Here is a 17,844-nt window from a genome sequence, read left to right on the forward strand (position 1 = left end):
TCTCTTGAACTCAAAAATCCAAAAAAGGACTTCGAGAGAATATCGAGATCCGAGCATTCGAGGAGGCGGAACCCAAATGCGATAAGCTAGAGGCATCCGCATCCACTGAAACTCGCTCGGTGCAATGGAAACCACCTGTTCGATTCGGTTCTTTGGCTTCATTACCTGTATGTAAACTATGGCTGAACCTTTTTAACACAGACTCACGATCTAATGCCAGAGTAACAAACTTTTGCTGACATGCATCACGAACTACCGATCTGCTTTGCTCGTAACTTCCCGATCCACCAAGGTAACCCCACCATCAACCCCACCTTCCGCATCTACCTCCTTTCTTCTTTCCCAACTCACGTCTCCTTTTTCCTCAAGTTCAAAATGCCGCCATTCAACATCCTAATCGTAGGCGGCGGTCTCGGCGGGCTCGCCACCGCAGTCTCGCTCTCGCAAGCCGGACACCACGTCACAGTCCTCGAGTCAACATCCAAGCTGCAAACCATTGGGGGCGGAATCACTATTCCGTCGAACTCAATGCGGTGTTGGGACTACCTTGGCTTGAAGAAACGGCTGCACGAGGCGGCTGAGGCGAAGGGCCCGGAACGGAGACGCTTTTTGAGGTATAATGGGGAGTTTGTTTGTGATACGGGGAGTAGGGAGAAGTTGTATAAGTATGGGTAAGTAATGAACGATTTGTAGATTCTTTTGAATGCTTTTATGCTTGATGGATTTGGAAGGTTGTCTACTGACACTTCAATAGCAGCATCGTCGTACATCGTGCTCCCTTGCAGCAACTACTGCTTGAAGCAGCCACTGAAGCTGGTGCCAAGGTTCAAGTGAACACGAGAGTTATAGACATTGATGAGAGTGACGAGTCCCCTGTTGCCATTACCAAGGACGGCCAAAGATTGGAAGCCGATCTCATCATTGGTGCCGACGGTCAGGATATTCCACTCATTCGCTTGGGTGGTTGTGACTAACTCGAACCAGGTGCAAAATCTGTGATGAGGACTCTCCTCCATCCAAACATTCAATTGAGAAGCTCATACAATATATATCGAGCGGTCATTCTGGGAGCAACGTTCAAAGACGATCCCGAAGTTGCTCATCTACTAGATCATTCGACCATCTGGTGGGGTCCTCATCGCGCTGTCGTCGGAATCCCGGTTCAGAACGGAGAATACTACTCTTTGGAATGTTGTCATCCTGGTGACACTGGAACAGCAGGAGATTGGAACAAGAAAGGAGATGTCGATCAAATGAAGGAAACGTTTTCTGACTTTGAGCCACATGTCACAAAGATGATGCGGCTCGTGAAACCAGACGATTTGCTAGTTTGGAAGCTGAACTCTCTTCCAGAACTTGACACTTGGTCTTTCAAAAGTGGAAAAGTAACTCTATTGGGTGACTGTAAGTACTCCAGTCAAGACTCTAAGTGATATTTACTGACTCATCCACAGCGGCTCATGCCATGCTGCCGTTTTCTGGCCAGGTAAGATTATATCTTGTGAGTATATATTGGTTGCTGACGAGAAAGGGACATGCCATGGCAATCGAAGACAGTGTATGTCTTGCTGACTGCCTCGCCAGAACAGCGTTTACCTCAGATATCCCTACAGCTTTGAAGATGTTCGAAACTATTCGAAAACCCAGAACGAAATTGATCAGTGATTTCGGAGAAAGCATGGCTCGTACATGGCAACTACCTGACGGTGAAGAGCAGCGCAAGCGAGATGAAATATACCGGAAAACGCCATACTTCAGTACTTCGAATTGGGATGGAAAGCATATTGATGAGCTGCCTGGCTTGCCACCAGATCCGTTGTTCTTCCCATACATGTTGGCACATGATGTGATCGACTTTGTAAGTAGGCTTCTTGTAGCCCGCAAAACTCTGAAGTTGATAGCAAAAAGACCAACAGACGACTGGATGAACTCTGGACAATGAGATGAGGGCAATAACTATCTTGGAAAAATCGATTCAATTACACTGCGTTCCACCAGGAGCACAATCCCCTCCTTCGTTCTTCTGCGCGGATTGTTATGAAAACAAATACAAATGGTTATCCTAACCATTAATCTCAACAAACACCTTCTAGTGACGATCCACTCCCAGTTCAGCATCCTTCGTCCGCGGTCTATCAGTAACCGAAGCCATCCGATCTGAGCAAGAAGGCCTAAAATATTGTCAGCAACAGCACTTTACATGGGCACGAAAAAACTGACATCGTTTCGAAGGTGTGTTCTGCCATAAAAGTAGAATAAGTTGTTCAGCCATCCCTTGCCTAATACTAGTCAGCTCACCTCGCCAGTTTCGAGCGAGGAGGGTCATCTTACACTGGGTCTCCATGAGTGTTTGGCAGTCAGGGCACAATCTCAGGGGGCATCCGGCACAAGTGTACATGGCCTGACCAGGGCAAACCATGCAGCTTCGATGACGTCTATATTTGTCACCAGTGTCTCTAGCCGGGTTCTTTTCGATCATTAACTTCCAGCTCAAATGTCGGTGCTCGCAGATCTTGAACTTCTCATAGCGGCAATTGCCACAGATCTTGGCCTTCAAGACATCAACTTGTCGATACGGATTTGCACGACAGAATCCAGGGGTCGTATGTTCAGAGATATCCATGCCATCAATCGCGCTGAGAGTTGCACGACGTCTCCTGGGTTGAGGGGCCACTTCTGGAAATGGGCCATTTTTAAGTTGAGGAGTTGGTGCGCCAAAGCTGTCCTGCTGAGAAGGGGTTGGACTTGCGGGGATGTAGATGCAGTTGAATGTCTCTCCGGTGAGTGGTGTAAGTACCATTTCTGTATCAACGTCGCCGCTAGTACCTCCTACGAAGTTATTACTCTGCGAGCCCGAGCCACTGGCAGATTGACTGTTCGATGGACCAGGAATGCCCGCAACCTGTTTAATCGTAGATGATGATCGAATACCTAAACCGGAGGCTGCATTCTTCATAGGGGACATCTCCGTGACAGTCGATAAAGGCGACGGACGAGGTGGTTTGGTTTTGAGTATACCTGTCATTCCGAGAGGATTTGCGAAGCCTGTACCAGAACTGACGCTACCATTCCGAGGCATTGGATCTTGTCCAGGATTACTTCCAGTTCCCACGGCAGGAGTACCAGCCCTATCACCAATGTTGCTTGCTTGAGGTGGTCTAGGTGAACTTGTCATTGGAGGTACTGCTCCGAAACCTTGACTAGGACCGACGCTACCATTTGGGGTCATTGGGCCTTGTCTAGGATTTGGTCTAGTTCCCACAGGAGAGGTGCCAATCCTGTCACCAACATTGCTCGCTTGAGGTGACTTAATTGCAACGACACCTGCCATCCCGAGTGGATTTGCGAAACCTTGACTGGGACCGACACTACCATTCGGTGACATTGGACCTGGTCTATGAATATATCTAGGATCCACGGAGATAGTGCTGGACCTATCACCAATACTGCTTCCTTGAGACTGAATAGGAGCTTGCACTGGTCCGCCTTGGACAAGTGACGGCGAGGTACTGTTCCGGAGCTTTGCAGCCTTCATAGCGTTCTCGAATGCGGTCTTTGGATGTAGCATATTCAAGGCTTTCTGTCTTCCTGGATCGCTAGAGAAACTATTCGCCTGGTCCCTGTATCCCAATTCCATGCATAGCTCTTTCAATGGAGGTAGGCTTCTCCGCGTCGGCTCATTGAGAGCAGACTGTGATTCGGGTTGGTTGACCCAGCCAAAAACCTCATCATCCTCATCGTGGATTACCTCGGTCAAAAAATCAAAGAGGTCCTTTGACTTCTTTGGGACTTCGGCGTCAAAGCACTGCTTGTTGGTGGCATGTGCGGTTTCTATGTGGCATTCATAGCAATAGCCACGCGAGGCCTCAGCAGGAAGCAAAACTCGAGAATCATAGACGCCAAAGTCGCCGTCAAAGAGACAGAATGTGCAACCGTTGTTGTCCATCTGCTCAATCAATTGGCTTTGATTCCAATTTGCAAACATGGGAACTTCGTTAATAAAACGTGGAGATGTCTTCGCACAGGGAATCCTAGCTAGAGCGGATTTTGAGAATTCCAACACGAGCTGTGGTCGTTCTGCTGGTTTTGGCTTCTTTGCGCTCTCCCGGGTTTCTTTGCCAGCGGTATGGACGTTTTTGCAAGTGGCTGCGAGAAGTATATAACGTCGCAGTTTCTCGTCATCTGCATCAATTTGTTCTTCTGGCGGAGGGGGTCCAAAACCCGGCCCTGGAGTTAGAGGTCGGTATCCGGTCAACTCCATCAACTCGTCCAGCGTCGGCTGATCAGGGTCTTCTTCGACCCAAGCATCGTTCATAAAAGCTTCCCAACTTTCCTTGTCATTAGCACTTGGGGTGTTTTGCTTGTTGTCCTTCTCTTGTACATGCTCGACTTGTTGTACTTGTGGAGCAATAGCCGCACCTTGGAGCGAAGCTTGCTGCTTTTGGTTTTTCAACACGTTAATGAGTCTATCCGTTCTGTCTAGAACCTTTTGCGTTGGCTCATTCGTCAATGTTCGTCTTCGAAGAAGTGGTCCTTGTCCATTGGCATTTTGGATGTGGCTCAGACGAACACCAATGTTCTGTCCATTGTTCGGAATAGCATGCACATTTGCGAAGAAGGTCCGAATTGCTCTCTCTGCATGAGATTCTTGAGGGTATGCAGGCATAGCCAGTACACGAACTGGACTCTGACCGACAGCATTCAGATGGGCTGCTACTAACTTGCCCTTCTCGGACACTTCTCTTCCAGTTGGATTGTGGGCCAGGTTGGTCGTCCGGGTTGAAGCTTGTGCCGCTGGAACTCTTCCTTGAATTAAGAATCTGCTATTCTTCGCAATTTCAACCAACTGGTCCATAGTGGGATTTGGCGCCAACTCTCTTCCTTCAGCTCGAGCAGTAGCAGCTGCGTTGGCTGCGATCCTCGTCAAATCGGCTGTGGACATATTTGCTACATCAAGCATTACTTGCTGTTGTGCTAGGGGCATAGCTGGCTGGTGGAGAGCCCATTGTCGACTACCTTGTTGTGGATTGGAAGACGAGTTCCTGCTCTGGAAATTGGCCATCGAACTATTTGCTTGAAACTGTGCTCGCTGCTGTGCTTGGCTCGCAGTTTGTGGGTGTTCAGCCCATTGTCGAGAAGCTTGTTGCGGATTGGAAGACGAGTTCCTGCTCTGGACTTCGGCTATAAAGCTATTTACTCCAGACAGTGCTCGCTGCTGGGCTTGGCTCGCAGCTTGCGGGTGTTCAGCCCATTGTCGAGTGGCTTGTTGCGGTTTGGAAGACGAGGCTTTCTTCTTGCGAGGATCCGGATGGACTCTATCAATCTCCGTTTGTGGAAATCCCGTTGTGATACGACTTTGGTCTAGTTTAGTTGAAGTCGGAGGCGGAGGCGGAGGTTGCGGGAACGGGGATCGATTTGCTGCTGCAACTGTAGGGTTGGTTCGAGGGTCGTTGAATCCTACTGGGAAGCCTGGAGGCGTTCTCAAAATGAATGGTGGAGAGTGTCTGCTGGTTTGTGGAGTGGTCGAAACGCTCTGAGCTCGAGCTCGGGATAATTTCACCTCCGGAGGACTGCTATGTAATTGACCAGGCTCGCGGCGGCTACCTCCTGATGGTGGACTCGAATGCTGGCCTTGACGTCTACCGGAGGCAGAGTGGCTCTGTGGGAGAGAAGGTGATTGAAAGCCGGCAGCTTGTGGAGGACTCGAACCCGTCTGCGTCTGACTTCTTGGTCGAACTTGTTGTTCAGGTGGACTGCTATGTAACCGTCCTGGCTCACGATAGCAAGGCAATGCTGTTGGAGCTTCAAAGCCAGTAGCTTGTGGAGGACTTGAACCCATCTGAGCCCTTGGCGTAATTTGTTGTTCAGATGGACGTCCCGTGGCGCGAGGATAAGGTAATGCGGTCGGAGCAGGAGTACCACGCAACATAACGTCGGCACTAGGTCGCGGTGGACTCAAAGATATTTCCAACAGCCTTTCTGGAGAGACGTGCAGCTTCACAATCTTGCTAGGCGTTGGCCGCTTGCCCTGTCCTTGCACGCTCGCCTTGGCTTCCTTTACCTCACGTTGTTGTCTCTGGAGTTGCTGGACTTGTTCGATGAGCGACATATGAGAAGATGAGCCCGATCCTGAAGCTGAAGCTGAACCCGAAGTATTTCTCCTCGGCGCCGAGGCCATTCCTCCTCCTCCATCATAACCAGTTCTCTCATCCAACTCTCTCGCAAGCTGCTCATCAGGCGTAGGCGAAGGGGTTCTCGGATTGCTCGCCGTCGCTGGAAGGGTATGTGGAGAACGGGGTGTCTGAGCAGCGAGCTCCAAAGCGATTCGTTTGGTGATCCGCTCGGCCTCCACGGCTGCTTTGCGCTTTTCTCTACCGGTATTCATGGTTGTGGATTGGTTTCGTGTTGTAGTGGTTGCATGTAGATCGTTCGCGTTGAAAGTCGCGATTGGAAAACTCTTCGAGATCGAAGGTGTTGTGGTTAAGAGCGGACGAGGTGCTGTGAGGTGTTGTGGGGTGTTGCGATCAAGGACGGACAGACGAAATTGTCTTGCGCGTGAATTCTCTCTTTCAAGATCGGCGAAAAGCCTTGTCAAGATCGCGTCTCTAGATTCACCGCACGGCGATGAGCAGAGGTGCGAGATGGCAATGGCAATCGCGAAAGTGGGAGCAAGAGAGAGAAAGAACGAAAAAAGTTGTGGTTGAAAGGTGATGTTATGAAGAGGCGGACGAGAAGAGGGCTGAGTTGAAGTGGAGAAAGCCAGAGACAGACGCAAGGCTAGCTATCTTGTCGTTTGATGTTGGTGTTGAGTTGCAAGAATGGTTGAAGGTGAATCTCGGAGCTAAAAGAAGACGAAAGATGAAGAGACGAGTAACCGGACAATACCAATGTCAATGTCCCGCAACAAGTCAGACAATCAGACAAGTATTCAATTCCATCGTATACTCTATCTCTTCGCACCCGGGTATATCTTGATCTCAAAGCCACGCGTACATACATACAGACATAAACAACGAAATTCAACGCTACATCCCCTAACCAGCAGCAGCAGATCCCGCCCCCTCAGAACCCTTCATACTCTCCTCAATCGCCCTCCTCAACGCCTCCTCATCCGCTGGACTCATTTGCTCCCCTCCGCTAACCTCCTCCCTCTTCTTCCCCTCAACCTTCGCTCTATGCTCCTCCTCCAATAAACTCTGCTTCTTGACATACGCCAACACAACCTCCTCCTCGCTCTTCTCCTCTTTACTCTTCTGGATCGCTAGTTCGAGATCCTTGTCCGAGGGATCTTCTTTACTCTTCTGGATAGCTAGTTCTAATTCCTTCTCATGCTGCGCGCTGAGGGGATCTTCTTTCGATAATTGCAGCGCTAGTTTCATGTTCTCGTCTTCCTCTTCACTGCCCCCATCAGTGGTAGGGAGTTGGTACGCATTCAGACTAGCCTGGATAGCTTTTTCCAGCGCGGCTTGGTGCTCGGCTTCTTCTTGCGTGAGAGTTACGGTCTCAACGCTCGATTGCGAGATCTGGGAATCGTCTGATGCTTCTCGTTGTCGGTGTCGTGCTGCTTCGGTGATACTAGCTTGGATGGCTCGCTCGAGCGCTTCTTGGTCTGAGAGCGTGGAGCCTTGAGCGAGTTTTAGTTCGCGGACGCTGGCGCGAATGGCGCGCTCGATGGTGTTATCTTCTTCTGCGTTGCCGCGGGAGGTAGCTGCGACGGAAGCGTGAATCGCGTGTTCGAACTGCTCGTCTTGGTCTGGGTGGGGATTTTGGAGGACCATGGGTGTTGTTTGGACGGGGCGGGGGGTGTGGCTGTGTGATGTTGTGCGGCGGCAGAATGGGCAGTGGCGATGGGAACCTTCTTCTGCTTCGAGTCTTTTGCGTTCTTCTTCTCTGTGGACTTTTCTTTCTTCGTGGAGACGCTTTCTTTCTTCGAAGGAGAGATGTCGGGTTTGCATGAATCCTTTGGGTGTAAGACGGCCGCTTTCTTGACCTTCTGGACCGCCGGATTCTACGATCTTCATCTTAGAGCTCATGTACTCGTCCTTGTGCATACGCCATCGATTGATGATATCTTGGCGCTCTTCTGGGGTCGAATTTCTGGTCTCTTCGTAGCCTTGAGCAGTTCGAGCTGCTATCATGTAGTTCAAAACACTAGATCCAAAGATTTTACGGATTTCCTTGTGAACACCCATGAAGGTGTATCCTGGAATACCCCAGATTGCTAACGGCATGGTTAGTACCGCTCTATGCATCAGTCCTAGAATGTACTTACCAGCTCCTGGTTTGAGAACTAGCCCTCCGATACCCTTGCCGATACCCTTCAAGAGACCCGCAGCACCTTCTTTCTCTGCACCACGAAGAGGTTGAGTGACCAAGCCTGTGATGCCATCAAACATACCATATCCGAACTCCTATTACAGATTAGTAAAATTCGTTTCCATACCATGTGATCTTCTATACCTTCGTTGCAGCTTTGATGCCACTCTGGAAATCGGTAACCTTTTCCTGCTGTCGAACAGTATCATCACCGTACAGCTTAGGAGCATTGTGAAATCCACGTGCAATACCTAACGTGAAATCCATAGGAGATTTCAGCCCAGCTCCCACAATTCGAGCCATGCCTTTAGCGCTTCGTTGCGCATTTTCCAACGTCAATTGACTTGGATCAAACTCTTTGGTCTCTCTACGACGGTGGCCAAACGGAGAACTGCTTCGGGATCCTGGCTTTCGATCCTTCGAATTAGAACGAGAAAGCGAGCTTCGTTCTCTAGATCCAGACCTTGAGCCTGATCTATGCAAAGCTCCACTTAAGGCAGCTCTCATCGAATTGGTGCGATGTTCTCCTTGAGATCCAAACGATGTAGTGCTCGTCAAGGGAGTCTCCGTAAGAGATGTGTCGCTGGACGATCGATTTGTGCTTTCGTAAGATGTCTTTGCTGTGCCCTCATATTGAGAATCCATTGAGCTTTTTGGTTCTGAGTCGTTCAGGCCAAGGTCGACTTGTGAGGCAGAGCGGGATGCAGCTTCTGAGACTGAAGGTGTTTCTCCACCAGAGCCATTGGGTGACTTGACTGTGTTCCCTGAGCTCTTTGTGCTCTTGGAGTTCATGGTCTCCGTCCTGACAGTTCGGACTTTCTTGAAGATCTCGATTGGAAAGTCTGCTACTCCCATTCCCAGACTTGCGATTGTGCCAAGGAGAGCTGACGCTCCTCCTGAGATAGGGTCCCAAGGGCCTTCTTCTGTATCATATTCTCTTGATCGATAACTTTTCCTGTTAGTATTGCTAGATGTAATGAAGTCTCAGAAAACTTACAGCTTGAGATCAGCGAAATCAACCAGTCCCTCACTTGAAAGAACGTTTGCTGCCAAAGCACTAAGTCGAGTCTTTGTACGCTTGATACGCCAGACTGCCACTCTGCTTGGAGCAAGAGAACACCTCAACGAGTCCACATCAAGCAAGTCATGGAAGCTCTTGCCACCGACATCACATCCTTGTTCTTCCTTAATCTTCTCACCCAACTCCTTTGCTCTCTCTAAAGTCTCGGGTTTGATGGCTTCAAGGATAGCGGCAGCCAATTTCTCAGATGTGAGTTGTTTGTAAGGAATCGGAAGTGGGCCTGCTCCTGCTCGTGCAACCATGGCACCCCAAAACGGTTGATCGCCAAAGAATGGTACCACTATCGTAGGCTTTCCAGTAGCAATACCAGCAGCCGTTGTTCCAGCTCCGCCATGGTGGACGACACAAGACACATGCTGAAATAGCCAATCATGAGGGACATTTCCAAGCATGAAGACACCGTCCGGAATGCCCAGATCATCAGCACCAAGGCCTCCCCAGCCTTTCGATACTAAAGCCCTGACACCTGCTTTCTTGACAGCTTCAAAGATAAGCTTTGTCATTGCATCTGGATCGTCAACCACAATTGATCCGAATCCAATATAAACAGGAGGAGGGCCAGCTGCCAAGTAAGCAGCAAGCTCTGGATCAGGAGTATATGACGAGGCAAGCGAGAGGAAATAGAAGCCAGAAATAGAAATATGTTGACCCCAATCCCTAGGCTTGGGAATCAGTGCAGGTGACCTAATCTGTTACTACATGCTCTGTGCCAGAAGGAGACAAAACTTACCAACAGTAGGTGTATGGTATCCTCAGACGACTAAGCATTCCTGGAGCCCAAATCAAACTTATTGGTTCAAGTCCAAGTGCTCGTTCTCTGAACCGATTTATTACATCCCCAAGACCTTGCCAGGTCATCATCTCAACTAGAGCATATGAAACAAAATTGGTCATATTAACATCCGCATTAGTAGATTGAATGTTTGCCAAAGGATGAGGGAACGACTGCGTTGGAGACCAGGGCATTCTGTAACCATCAGCAAGTGTGTTATCTCTCTATGCACACAATACTTACGTAAACATCATATGCAGAGGAATGCCCATCTTCTCAGCAATATGAACATGTGCAAAACTAGGTGGATTCGCAATAATAGCATCAGCGATGAAAGGTCGGTCTCCAGGATTAGCATCCATATTAATCCCAGCTTCGAAAATTGAAGTGTTCGCATCATCCTTCTTAGGAGGTGCTCCAAGACCATCTCCTGCTTCGATACATGATCTCCAGCATCCCAAGACAATTTCTTCCATGCCTCGTCTTCTCTTGCCAACGTCGCCGCTCTTCAGAGAGTCGAATCCAGGCATCAGTCCAGGGTTCTTGACCATAAATGCCATTAATTCGGCGGGATCACCTCCTATGCTGAAGAATTCCAATCCATTCTCTTCAACAAAAGTCTTGAACGTAGGGTGTGTTGCCAGACGAACTCGATGACCGTATGTAGACTTTAGGACCTTTCCTAGAGCCACAAATGGCTGGACATCTCCTCTAGAACCCACTACATGTATAACCACATTGAGTTTTGGGGGCGGCGTCTGACCTGGCAGTCCTCCAAGAGCAGGTGGTATGTATCCAGGTGGCAGAGGGTGTTCCTCTTCATGTGCTACCAACGATAGTTGATTCCTCAACGCAGGTACAAGCAAATCTGACAACTTCCTCGTCTTCTGATTGATATTGATATTGATTCGTCCATCATTCGTAATTTGTGCCTGCGTATTGAATCCATCTTGACTAACATCGATTTGATCGTGTTGGTCGCCATATGCAGGAGGAGCTTCGTCGTGAGTGTCTGAGTGCAATATATTCGGCACTTGCAAGTTGCCGGTCCTATATCAACCCCAAAGTCAGTATGTTTACATCGTGAGTTGCTGTGCCGCACACTTACTTGGAAGAACTTTCTCCAGCAGCAGAACGATAGACACCTTGGTATTGAGAATAATCCGGCTTGGGAACTCTTGAGGGTCGTTTCGAGAGGCTGGGCTCGTCTTCGAACTCTCCTATTATTGCTGCTTCGGCTTGGGCGATTACTGAAGCTGGGATACCGCTATCGGTCACCTCCTCGTGCGTCTCGTTGCTAGATTTGTCCGCCATGTGTGCGGTTGGGAAGATGGAAGGTTTCTCTCAAGATGAGGAGCTGAAGTAAGGGGACCCTTATTTATTATTCCATCTGTCAGGTGGGATGATACGAATTTCCCAGACTAGATGTGTGTGGTCGGGTACTGTAGTACCGTTTCGGTACGTATCCCACTTGGCAGTTCGTGCTATCTTACGTAGGGACGGAGGAATAGTTCTTGGACAATTTTCCCGTTCAGATGGTTCGTGTCGATATCGATGGAGATAGGTCTTGAGAAGATGCTCGAATAGCTCTTGTGTTCGAATGTATAAAGCTGGCGGCTCGAGAGAATAGGTTGAATATGATAACGAGGCGAGGTGTAGCTTTCGCGTTGCCCCTCAATGACTGACAAGCTTGATTGTGGGGGCTAGACAGGGATCACCAGTATCAACTAATGAGAAGCTTGCTCCTCTCCCGAAATTATCGTATTTGGGTCAGCGGTCTAGAATCTGTCATCGTGCTAAGCTTTGTCGTCCCTGGTCATCTTCCTCTCTTAGGCTGTTCTGGGATGGTTTACGCATGGGAATCATTGTTGGGGCAATGGCCAGACAATAGTCGTGATGACTGTACGTGCTGCATGGTGTCTTTGAATGCATCGTGCTGTCACTTATCCCCGAGCCATGGATCAGTGGTCAGTTTTGCAGGTGTGGTGCCAGCTGGGCGAATGGCGGGGTGGTTTTGAGACCTGTGGCTTTCAGGGTCTGAGGTGTGGCTGATTTGTGTGACACCGAAACTTAGATTTCCTTGATTATATTTGCCTGCGAGATATCTGGGCCTCGTCATTCGTCATTATGTTATGACATGTCTCGTTTTGATTTGAGCTAGTTCGTCGGAGTTAATGTTATTGGGTGGGGATTGTATTGTACTCAATCTTGCTTTTATTGTTTAATCACCAGGTATAGCAGATGACGCGAGTCCGAATACTACAACTACTTTCTACAATGAATAAAAGTCCAAACAGTATATATATATAAACGATACTTTGAATCCTCAAACTCACCCCTTCCTCTTCTTCCAGTACATAATTACCTCCACAGAACCAACCCAAAATCTGTATTTCTATAGACAAGCTAAATACCTCATGACAATGCAGTGATTCGTCCTAGATCTAGAGCCGCTCTCTTGAATTCTTCATTATAGCAGGTTCGACCTTTACTTTATTTTGTATGGTCGAGGTCTCTTTCAATAGGTTCTATAGATTCGATGTGTAACAAATAAGAAGTAAAACTCAGAGATTTCATAGAGGTCTAGTAGAACAGACTAACAGAGTAATGAAGCTTTATTTGAATAAAGTCTATATGGTAGCTGCAATTTGCAATAGACCAAAGCAAAGAACCATCGATGCGAGTCACATCGGCACAGCACAATACCACATCAGCACCAGCACAACAGGTGAGGTGCAACAATGATTCGATGAAAGGTTCAAACATGAGTGAGCTCTTGAAATCAAATATACAGCAAATCAAAGATCCTGCTGTATAGATAAATAAGCTCAACCACCAGTCTCCTAGTCCACAAATAGATCTTGCTCAACCTGGACGTTCATTGCTTACACACACCTAGGAGAGGAAAGAAAGTTGGAGATTTGAATCAATCAAGCATAGAGCGAGAAAGCTTGCTAGACATTTCTACTTAGAAAGTCCGATTGCACACGTCCTCCCATCCCTTACCTATCAAATCCCAACACCTCACAGCCTTTATTCCCACCAAGAAGATTATCCTCACACACATCACAGGAACGCAGAACTCATGAAATCACCCATCCATTCAACAGGTAACTGCCTGCCAGCCTGCCTATAATACAAATCTCCACGGCGACAAACCAAGCAAAAGCCTTGCCCATCAGCCCCCCAAACCAGCATATGCATTTTGATGTAATTTTTTTCACCACTCCTTTCCTTCTCCCACCCTTCCTTCTCCCACCCTTCCTTCTCCCTCCCCCTTCTCGTGTTCCGCTTAGCTCGAGAATTTACGTGTAACTTTCGCGATGACTATTCCCACATTAGACATACATAAGAGCAATGAGGGGGAAAAGGAAACTCACTATGTAAAGCCACAACACTAAAGATGAACACCAAGGACAACACAAGCACAACAACAGGATCGACCTTCAGTCCCGGGGATTCATCGGTGTAGAGCTCTGTTCCTCACATTAGCCTCCTTCTCCTTCCTCTATAAACACCACCACGCAAACAGAGAAACCTACTCAACATCGTACTACTACTCCCCCCCGCACCAGCCGCCCGCGTAGAGCTCGGCCGCGCATTAGCAACCTTATCCTTCTGATCGGCCGCCGCACGACGCCGGATCGCAGTCTTGGGTCCGCCAGGAGGAGTAGGGGATGAAGGGCGTCCGGTGCTGGAGCCGAGGGCGCCGGCTGGGCTGTTGACGGGGGAGGAGGGGCGTGGTGAGGACTATTTTGTACAGGTTAGGAATTGCTTGATCTTGTGGAGAGGAAGGGGAGAAGGGGAGAAGGCGATGGGGAGGCGCGCAAGAAGGTAGGAGAGGGAGGAGAGGGAGGAGAGAGGGTGTACCATTGTGTGGAGATTCCGAGGAAGAGGGTGGAGAAGAAGAATTAATGGCGCAAAGGATCGATTGAATTGAACTTTGCAAAGGAGTGGAAATTCGTTCGTTCGTTCGTCAGTTGGCTGGTTGTGGAAGTGTCGTTTCGTGTGCTTGGGGTTGCGAGGTTCAAAATATCTGAATTGAGGACACTCATCATCCAGGAGCTCGGCTGAGAGCAGGGGTTCTTTTGGCGCTAGCGGTTTAGGAGCGAAATCTGGGGACGAGATCACAAACGCCTACTTCTATTCCTAGGCAAATTTGAGCTGTCACAGATGGGTTTTAGTAATTAAATATTCAGTCACATTCTGCACAATGCTAGTAAAGGTCTCAAAATGAGTTTTTCGAAACGACGCTGGGCGCATCGTATGCTATGCCTGTTTGCTCAGTAGCTACATACCGTCCCCAACTACCACCAAACCTGACTTATGCTTTGATACAAGTAGGTATCGATCGCGCTCAAGATGCGCATGCTATGAAGAAGATGAAAAATGAACAAAGGAAAACTCCCATCGGCGTCTGCGTGATTTCGCTCTGTGGTCATTGAAAAACTCGCTATCGCTCGCCTCCCCATCATTGGACAAGAAAAGAAAAGTATGGAAGAAAGAAACAACAGTTCATGATGCTGTTCTGTAACCCTTCGAGGCTGGAGTCTCTTTTTCAATCTGAAAACCCTCCCATGTAACCCGTCAAAGACACCCTTCCCCCAGAAAATTCTTTGCCCGTCCATTTTTTTTTTGATAACCCGCTCAAAAGACCCATCGCCCTCCCCGAAAGTCGAAAAGGCTTGATCTGGTCTTGCCGGAACGAACCAATTATATAGATTAAACAGTAGTACATTCTACAATGAAGCCAAAGGTATCAACCGAAACGCCTTCCGCTATGAGAGCAAGTGTATTTGCATGCAGGAGCGCACTTATAATTTGCTTCAAAGGGCGACATCAAGGACAAGGCTGACATCTCGAACCTGCGAGCCTGCTAAATCTTCGAGGACTGGTATCAGGTCGAGGAGTTCATTATCGTGGGCGTCAGAAAACCAACTGCTGATAGGAACAGCATGTTGGGGGTGGAAGATGTATGACGTTGGCGAGTTGTCGATGATGATAGTCTCTCGAAGATCTCGGCCCACCTGAGAAAGATCCTTTACATAGTTGCCCTGATGATTATAACAACTTTCGCGGAATAATCGGTGGTGTACCACGTGATGAATATCTAACTGGTCTAGAAGGGGATCGCCGTACTGTGGTCTGTCAGAAGAGTCGCTCACAGCGGGGGAGCGAGCTTACCTTTGATACTGAAGCTGTGAAGACCACAACCTCATATAATTCTCCTACTCTCTTCATGAATTGATCGACACCTGGTCGCTTGATCACATATACATTATGATATTGACCTTCGATCTCAACTGGAATTGTGAAATCGGCTTGATGAAGAATCTAAGAAAAAATGTTAGTGGGCGAAAATAAGCAAAGAGAGAAAAGTGCATGCCTTGAAACTGCTATGAACCAGAGTCTCGTCGAGATCGAGAACCAAGCATTTCTTTCCCTTGAATCTTGGTGCAATCGGCGGAAGAAGCCATTGCTGCTTCGGCTCAGCTTCAGGGGCTGCGGGAACTTCGCTTGGACCGGCTTGAACTTGAGGCACTGGTGGTGGAGGAGGTAATGTCGGCTTCGGAATTTCGTCTCTCTGAGGTGCTGGAGCTGGGGTTTCTTCCTTGTCGGCTGGGACTGGTTGCGAATCCTCCATTTTCGTATCCCCTTCAGCATCCTTCTCCTCTGCAGGTAGAGCTTGTGCAGGAAGACTGGCTGATTCCGAGCTTGGAGTTTGAACGACGACCGCTGGGTTGACTTCGCCAGTTGGGACAACACCATGTGACTCTACCTCTTTTGGTAGATCAGGTAATGGTTGGTCTCGTACATCACCAGATGACTTGTTCAAATCTCCGTTTGCAGCGGCAGGTATGCTTGCTCCAGAATCCTGAATTCTCCCTGAGGCTAGCCCAGTCATATCACTGCCATTCTGCTCCGGTTCTGACTTTGTTGCATCTTGCCTCAACGCTTCCTTCTCCGTCTGAGGTTGGGTATTATTAGCGGGAGTGGAAGTTGCTTGCTCTGGTTTGCTAGCTGTTGTTGGCCGTCCAGAAGGCACCTTTGAAATCTTGTTTGCGGGCACAACTGAGTCACTCGGATCTGTAGGATTGGCAGAGTCTGGAACTCCGCAGCAGAGGAATGATAAGAAACCCTTCTTTTTGGGCTGCTTGGATGTGGGGGCAGAGTTCGTAACGTTGGTGTTACCCGTTGAGCCATCAGTTTGGCCTTGCTGGGTTATGGACATTTTGCTGCTTGTCGCACTCCCATCCCGTCTCCTCCCCAGAATGCTGCCCTTCGACTCTTTCGATCCGTCCCCAATACTGTCTCTTTGGTCACTCGCAGTTACACCACTTAAGCCTGTAGAGGTCGGAGATGGCTGAATCTTTTGAGAGGAAGATCTTGATGGAACGTAAAGAAGCCCTCGGTTTTTCTTTGGGACTTCTGGAGCCTCTTCCGTTGCTCGAAGGTAGTCCTTCTCACTTTGTGACCCCGATAAGACTGGTGTCTCTGAATCTTCGGTATTGATTGTGTTTTGAGCCGTAGAGGTTGCTTGAGTCGACGAGCTAGGTGGATGGGGAGTGTTCGTGACTTATTAGAAGTTAGCATGCGATCTCCTCAGCCGATCTACTCATATTATCCGCTCTTGGCGCATGGCAGTGAATTGAAGCAATATTAATCACCGAGGAGAAGAGAGGTACATACAAGTTGAGGTATCTAGCGCGGGTGGTTTAGTACCTTTTGCTGAAGCTGAGCGGCTAAGATCTTGCTCGGTCGGTGGAACTGTCTCGTTGCTCATCGAGGGCAATTGATGACCCCGTCAGGTCTCTTGCAGCGACCGTCGTTATTGAGCTCCGTCGCTCGTACTTGAAATATCACCTCACACACACTTTCTCTTCCCACGCGTAGACGGGAGGCGGGCCTTTTGACGTCTGGGACCCCTATGATAATGCGGCTCGGGGGACGTCCGATATCTCTCGTCGCGCGACCTGGGACGCTGCAACGCGACAAGCAGAGATGAAGCTGGCGCGGAGCGATGCGACAATTGATGCAAACAAGAAACGGAAGATTCGAGCTCTGATAGCACAACGGAAGCTCTGCTCTCGGGGTGGGAAGACAAGACGGGCTGAGCGAGGCAAGTTGGGGTGATGGATCGGAGGAGGCTAGAGACGCTAGCGAGATTGAGGTTTAAGATTACCTGTGGCTGACGCCGAATGAAGAATCGGTACAAGACGGTGACAGAGCGGTCGGCTTGGGGAACAATTGTTGCAACGACAATTATTGTCGTCGTCGTGGATTGAATGATATTGACTTGAGTGATACAGATAGATGGCTCGAAAGGAGGAGTGAAGTGTAGTGTAGTGTCGTGTACTAGCAAGCAGGCAATGGTTTGTATTGATGGAAGACGGGAGGTCCTGGTCTGGCCTGGATTACTGGTCGGGCGGCCGTGGAGAGAGCAGAGCAGAGGAGAGCAGGTATTATTATTGGCCTGGCATGCGCGGGTTGCACTGCAGTGCAGTGCTTAGGTTCTTTCTCAAGCTCGAATCGATGGCCGCCCCGAGCATACTTCATCATGCATCAAACGGTCTCCTTCTTCGAGAGGTCGCCTCCGCCTGGAAAATCGCGAAGCAACTATTCAACGCCCCCGTCTCGAACCTGCATGCCCTGATGGGCCCTCAATGGGGCCTGG

At 49.0% G+C, this 17,844-nt stretch overlaps 5 protein-coding genes across 5 annotated transcripts; 1 reads left to right on the forward strand and 4 right to left on the reverse strand.

Moving 5' to 3' along the window:
* Window positions 1-375: 375 nt before the first annotated feature.
* On the forward strand, window positions 376-1,792 carry LY89DRAFT_561480 (FAD/NAD(P)-binding domain-containing protein; the record flags this gene model as incomplete). Its single annotated transcript, XM_018208462.1, has 5 exons — window positions 376-671; window positions 755-933; window positions 985-1,404; window positions 1,455-1,486; window positions 1,532-1,792. Coding segments are annotated over 5 exons (1,188 nt in total), but the record flags the coding sequence as incomplete, so codon positions are not given.
* Window positions 1,793-2,135: 343 nt separating this feature from the next.
* On the reverse strand, window positions 2,136-6,385 carry LY89DRAFT_741710 (uncharacterized protein; the record flags this gene model as incomplete). The annotated part of the gene is made up of 3 exons (XM_018220743.1): window positions 2,136-2,171; window positions 2,221-2,279; window positions 2,332-6,385. The coding sequence occupies 3 exons, from the start codon at window positions 6,383-6,385 to the stop codon at window positions 2,136-2,138; spliced, it is 4,149 nt and encodes a 1,382-aa protein (XP_018063235.1).
* A 196-nt stretch (window positions 6,386-6,581) lies between these two features.
* LY89DRAFT_764342 (UDP-Glycosyltransferase/glycogen phosphorylase) lies at window positions 6,582-11,483 on the reverse strand (the record flags this gene model as incomplete). The annotated part of the gene is made up of 7 exons (XM_018221634.1): window positions 6,582-8,221; window positions 8,273-8,411; window positions 8,461-9,265; window positions 9,314-10,081; window positions 10,128-10,364; window positions 10,413-11,219; window positions 11,278-11,483. 7 exons carry the CDS (start codon window positions 11,481-11,483, stop codon window positions 7,035-7,037), a joined length of 4,149 nt encoding a protein of 1,382 aa, XP_018063236.1. The 3' UTR covers window positions 6,582-7,034.
* Window positions 11,484-13,439: 1,956 nt separating this feature from the next.
* On the reverse strand, window positions 13,440-14,166 carry LY89DRAFT_690849 (Pre protein translocase Sec Sec61-beta subunit). The gene is made up of 4 exons (XM_018216183.1): window positions 14,040-14,166; window positions 13,712-13,919; window positions 13,550-13,645; window positions 13,440-13,496 (listed from the first exon to the last, which is right to left on the reverse strand). Exons 1-4 carry the CDS (start codon window positions 14,040-14,042, stop codon window positions 13,462-13,464), a joined length of 342 nt encoding a protein of 113 aa, XP_018063237.1. The 5' UTR covers window positions 14,043-14,166; the 3' UTR covers window positions 13,440-13,461.
* Window positions 14,167-14,995: 829 nt separating this feature from the next.
* LY89DRAFT_676767 (plasma membrane phosphatase required for sodium stress response) lies at window positions 14,996-16,953 on the reverse strand (the record flags this gene model as incomplete). The annotated part of the gene is made up of 4 exons (XM_018213623.1): window positions 14,996-15,307; window positions 15,354-15,503; window positions 15,574-16,745; window positions 16,860-16,953. 4 exons carry the CDS (start codon window positions 16,951-16,953, stop codon window positions 14,996-14,998), a joined length of 1,728 nt encoding a protein of 575 aa, XP_018063238.1.
* Window positions 16,954-17,844: the final 891 nt, after the last annotated feature.

Source organism: Mollisia scopiformis (assembly GCF_001500285.1).
Source record: "Mollisia scopiformis unplaced genomic scaffold LY89scaffold_31, whole genome shotgun sequence".
NCBI classification, from domain to species: domain Eukaryota; kingdom Fungi; phylum Ascomycota; class Leotiomycetes; order Helotiales; family Mollisiaceae; genus Mollisia; species Mollisia scopiformis.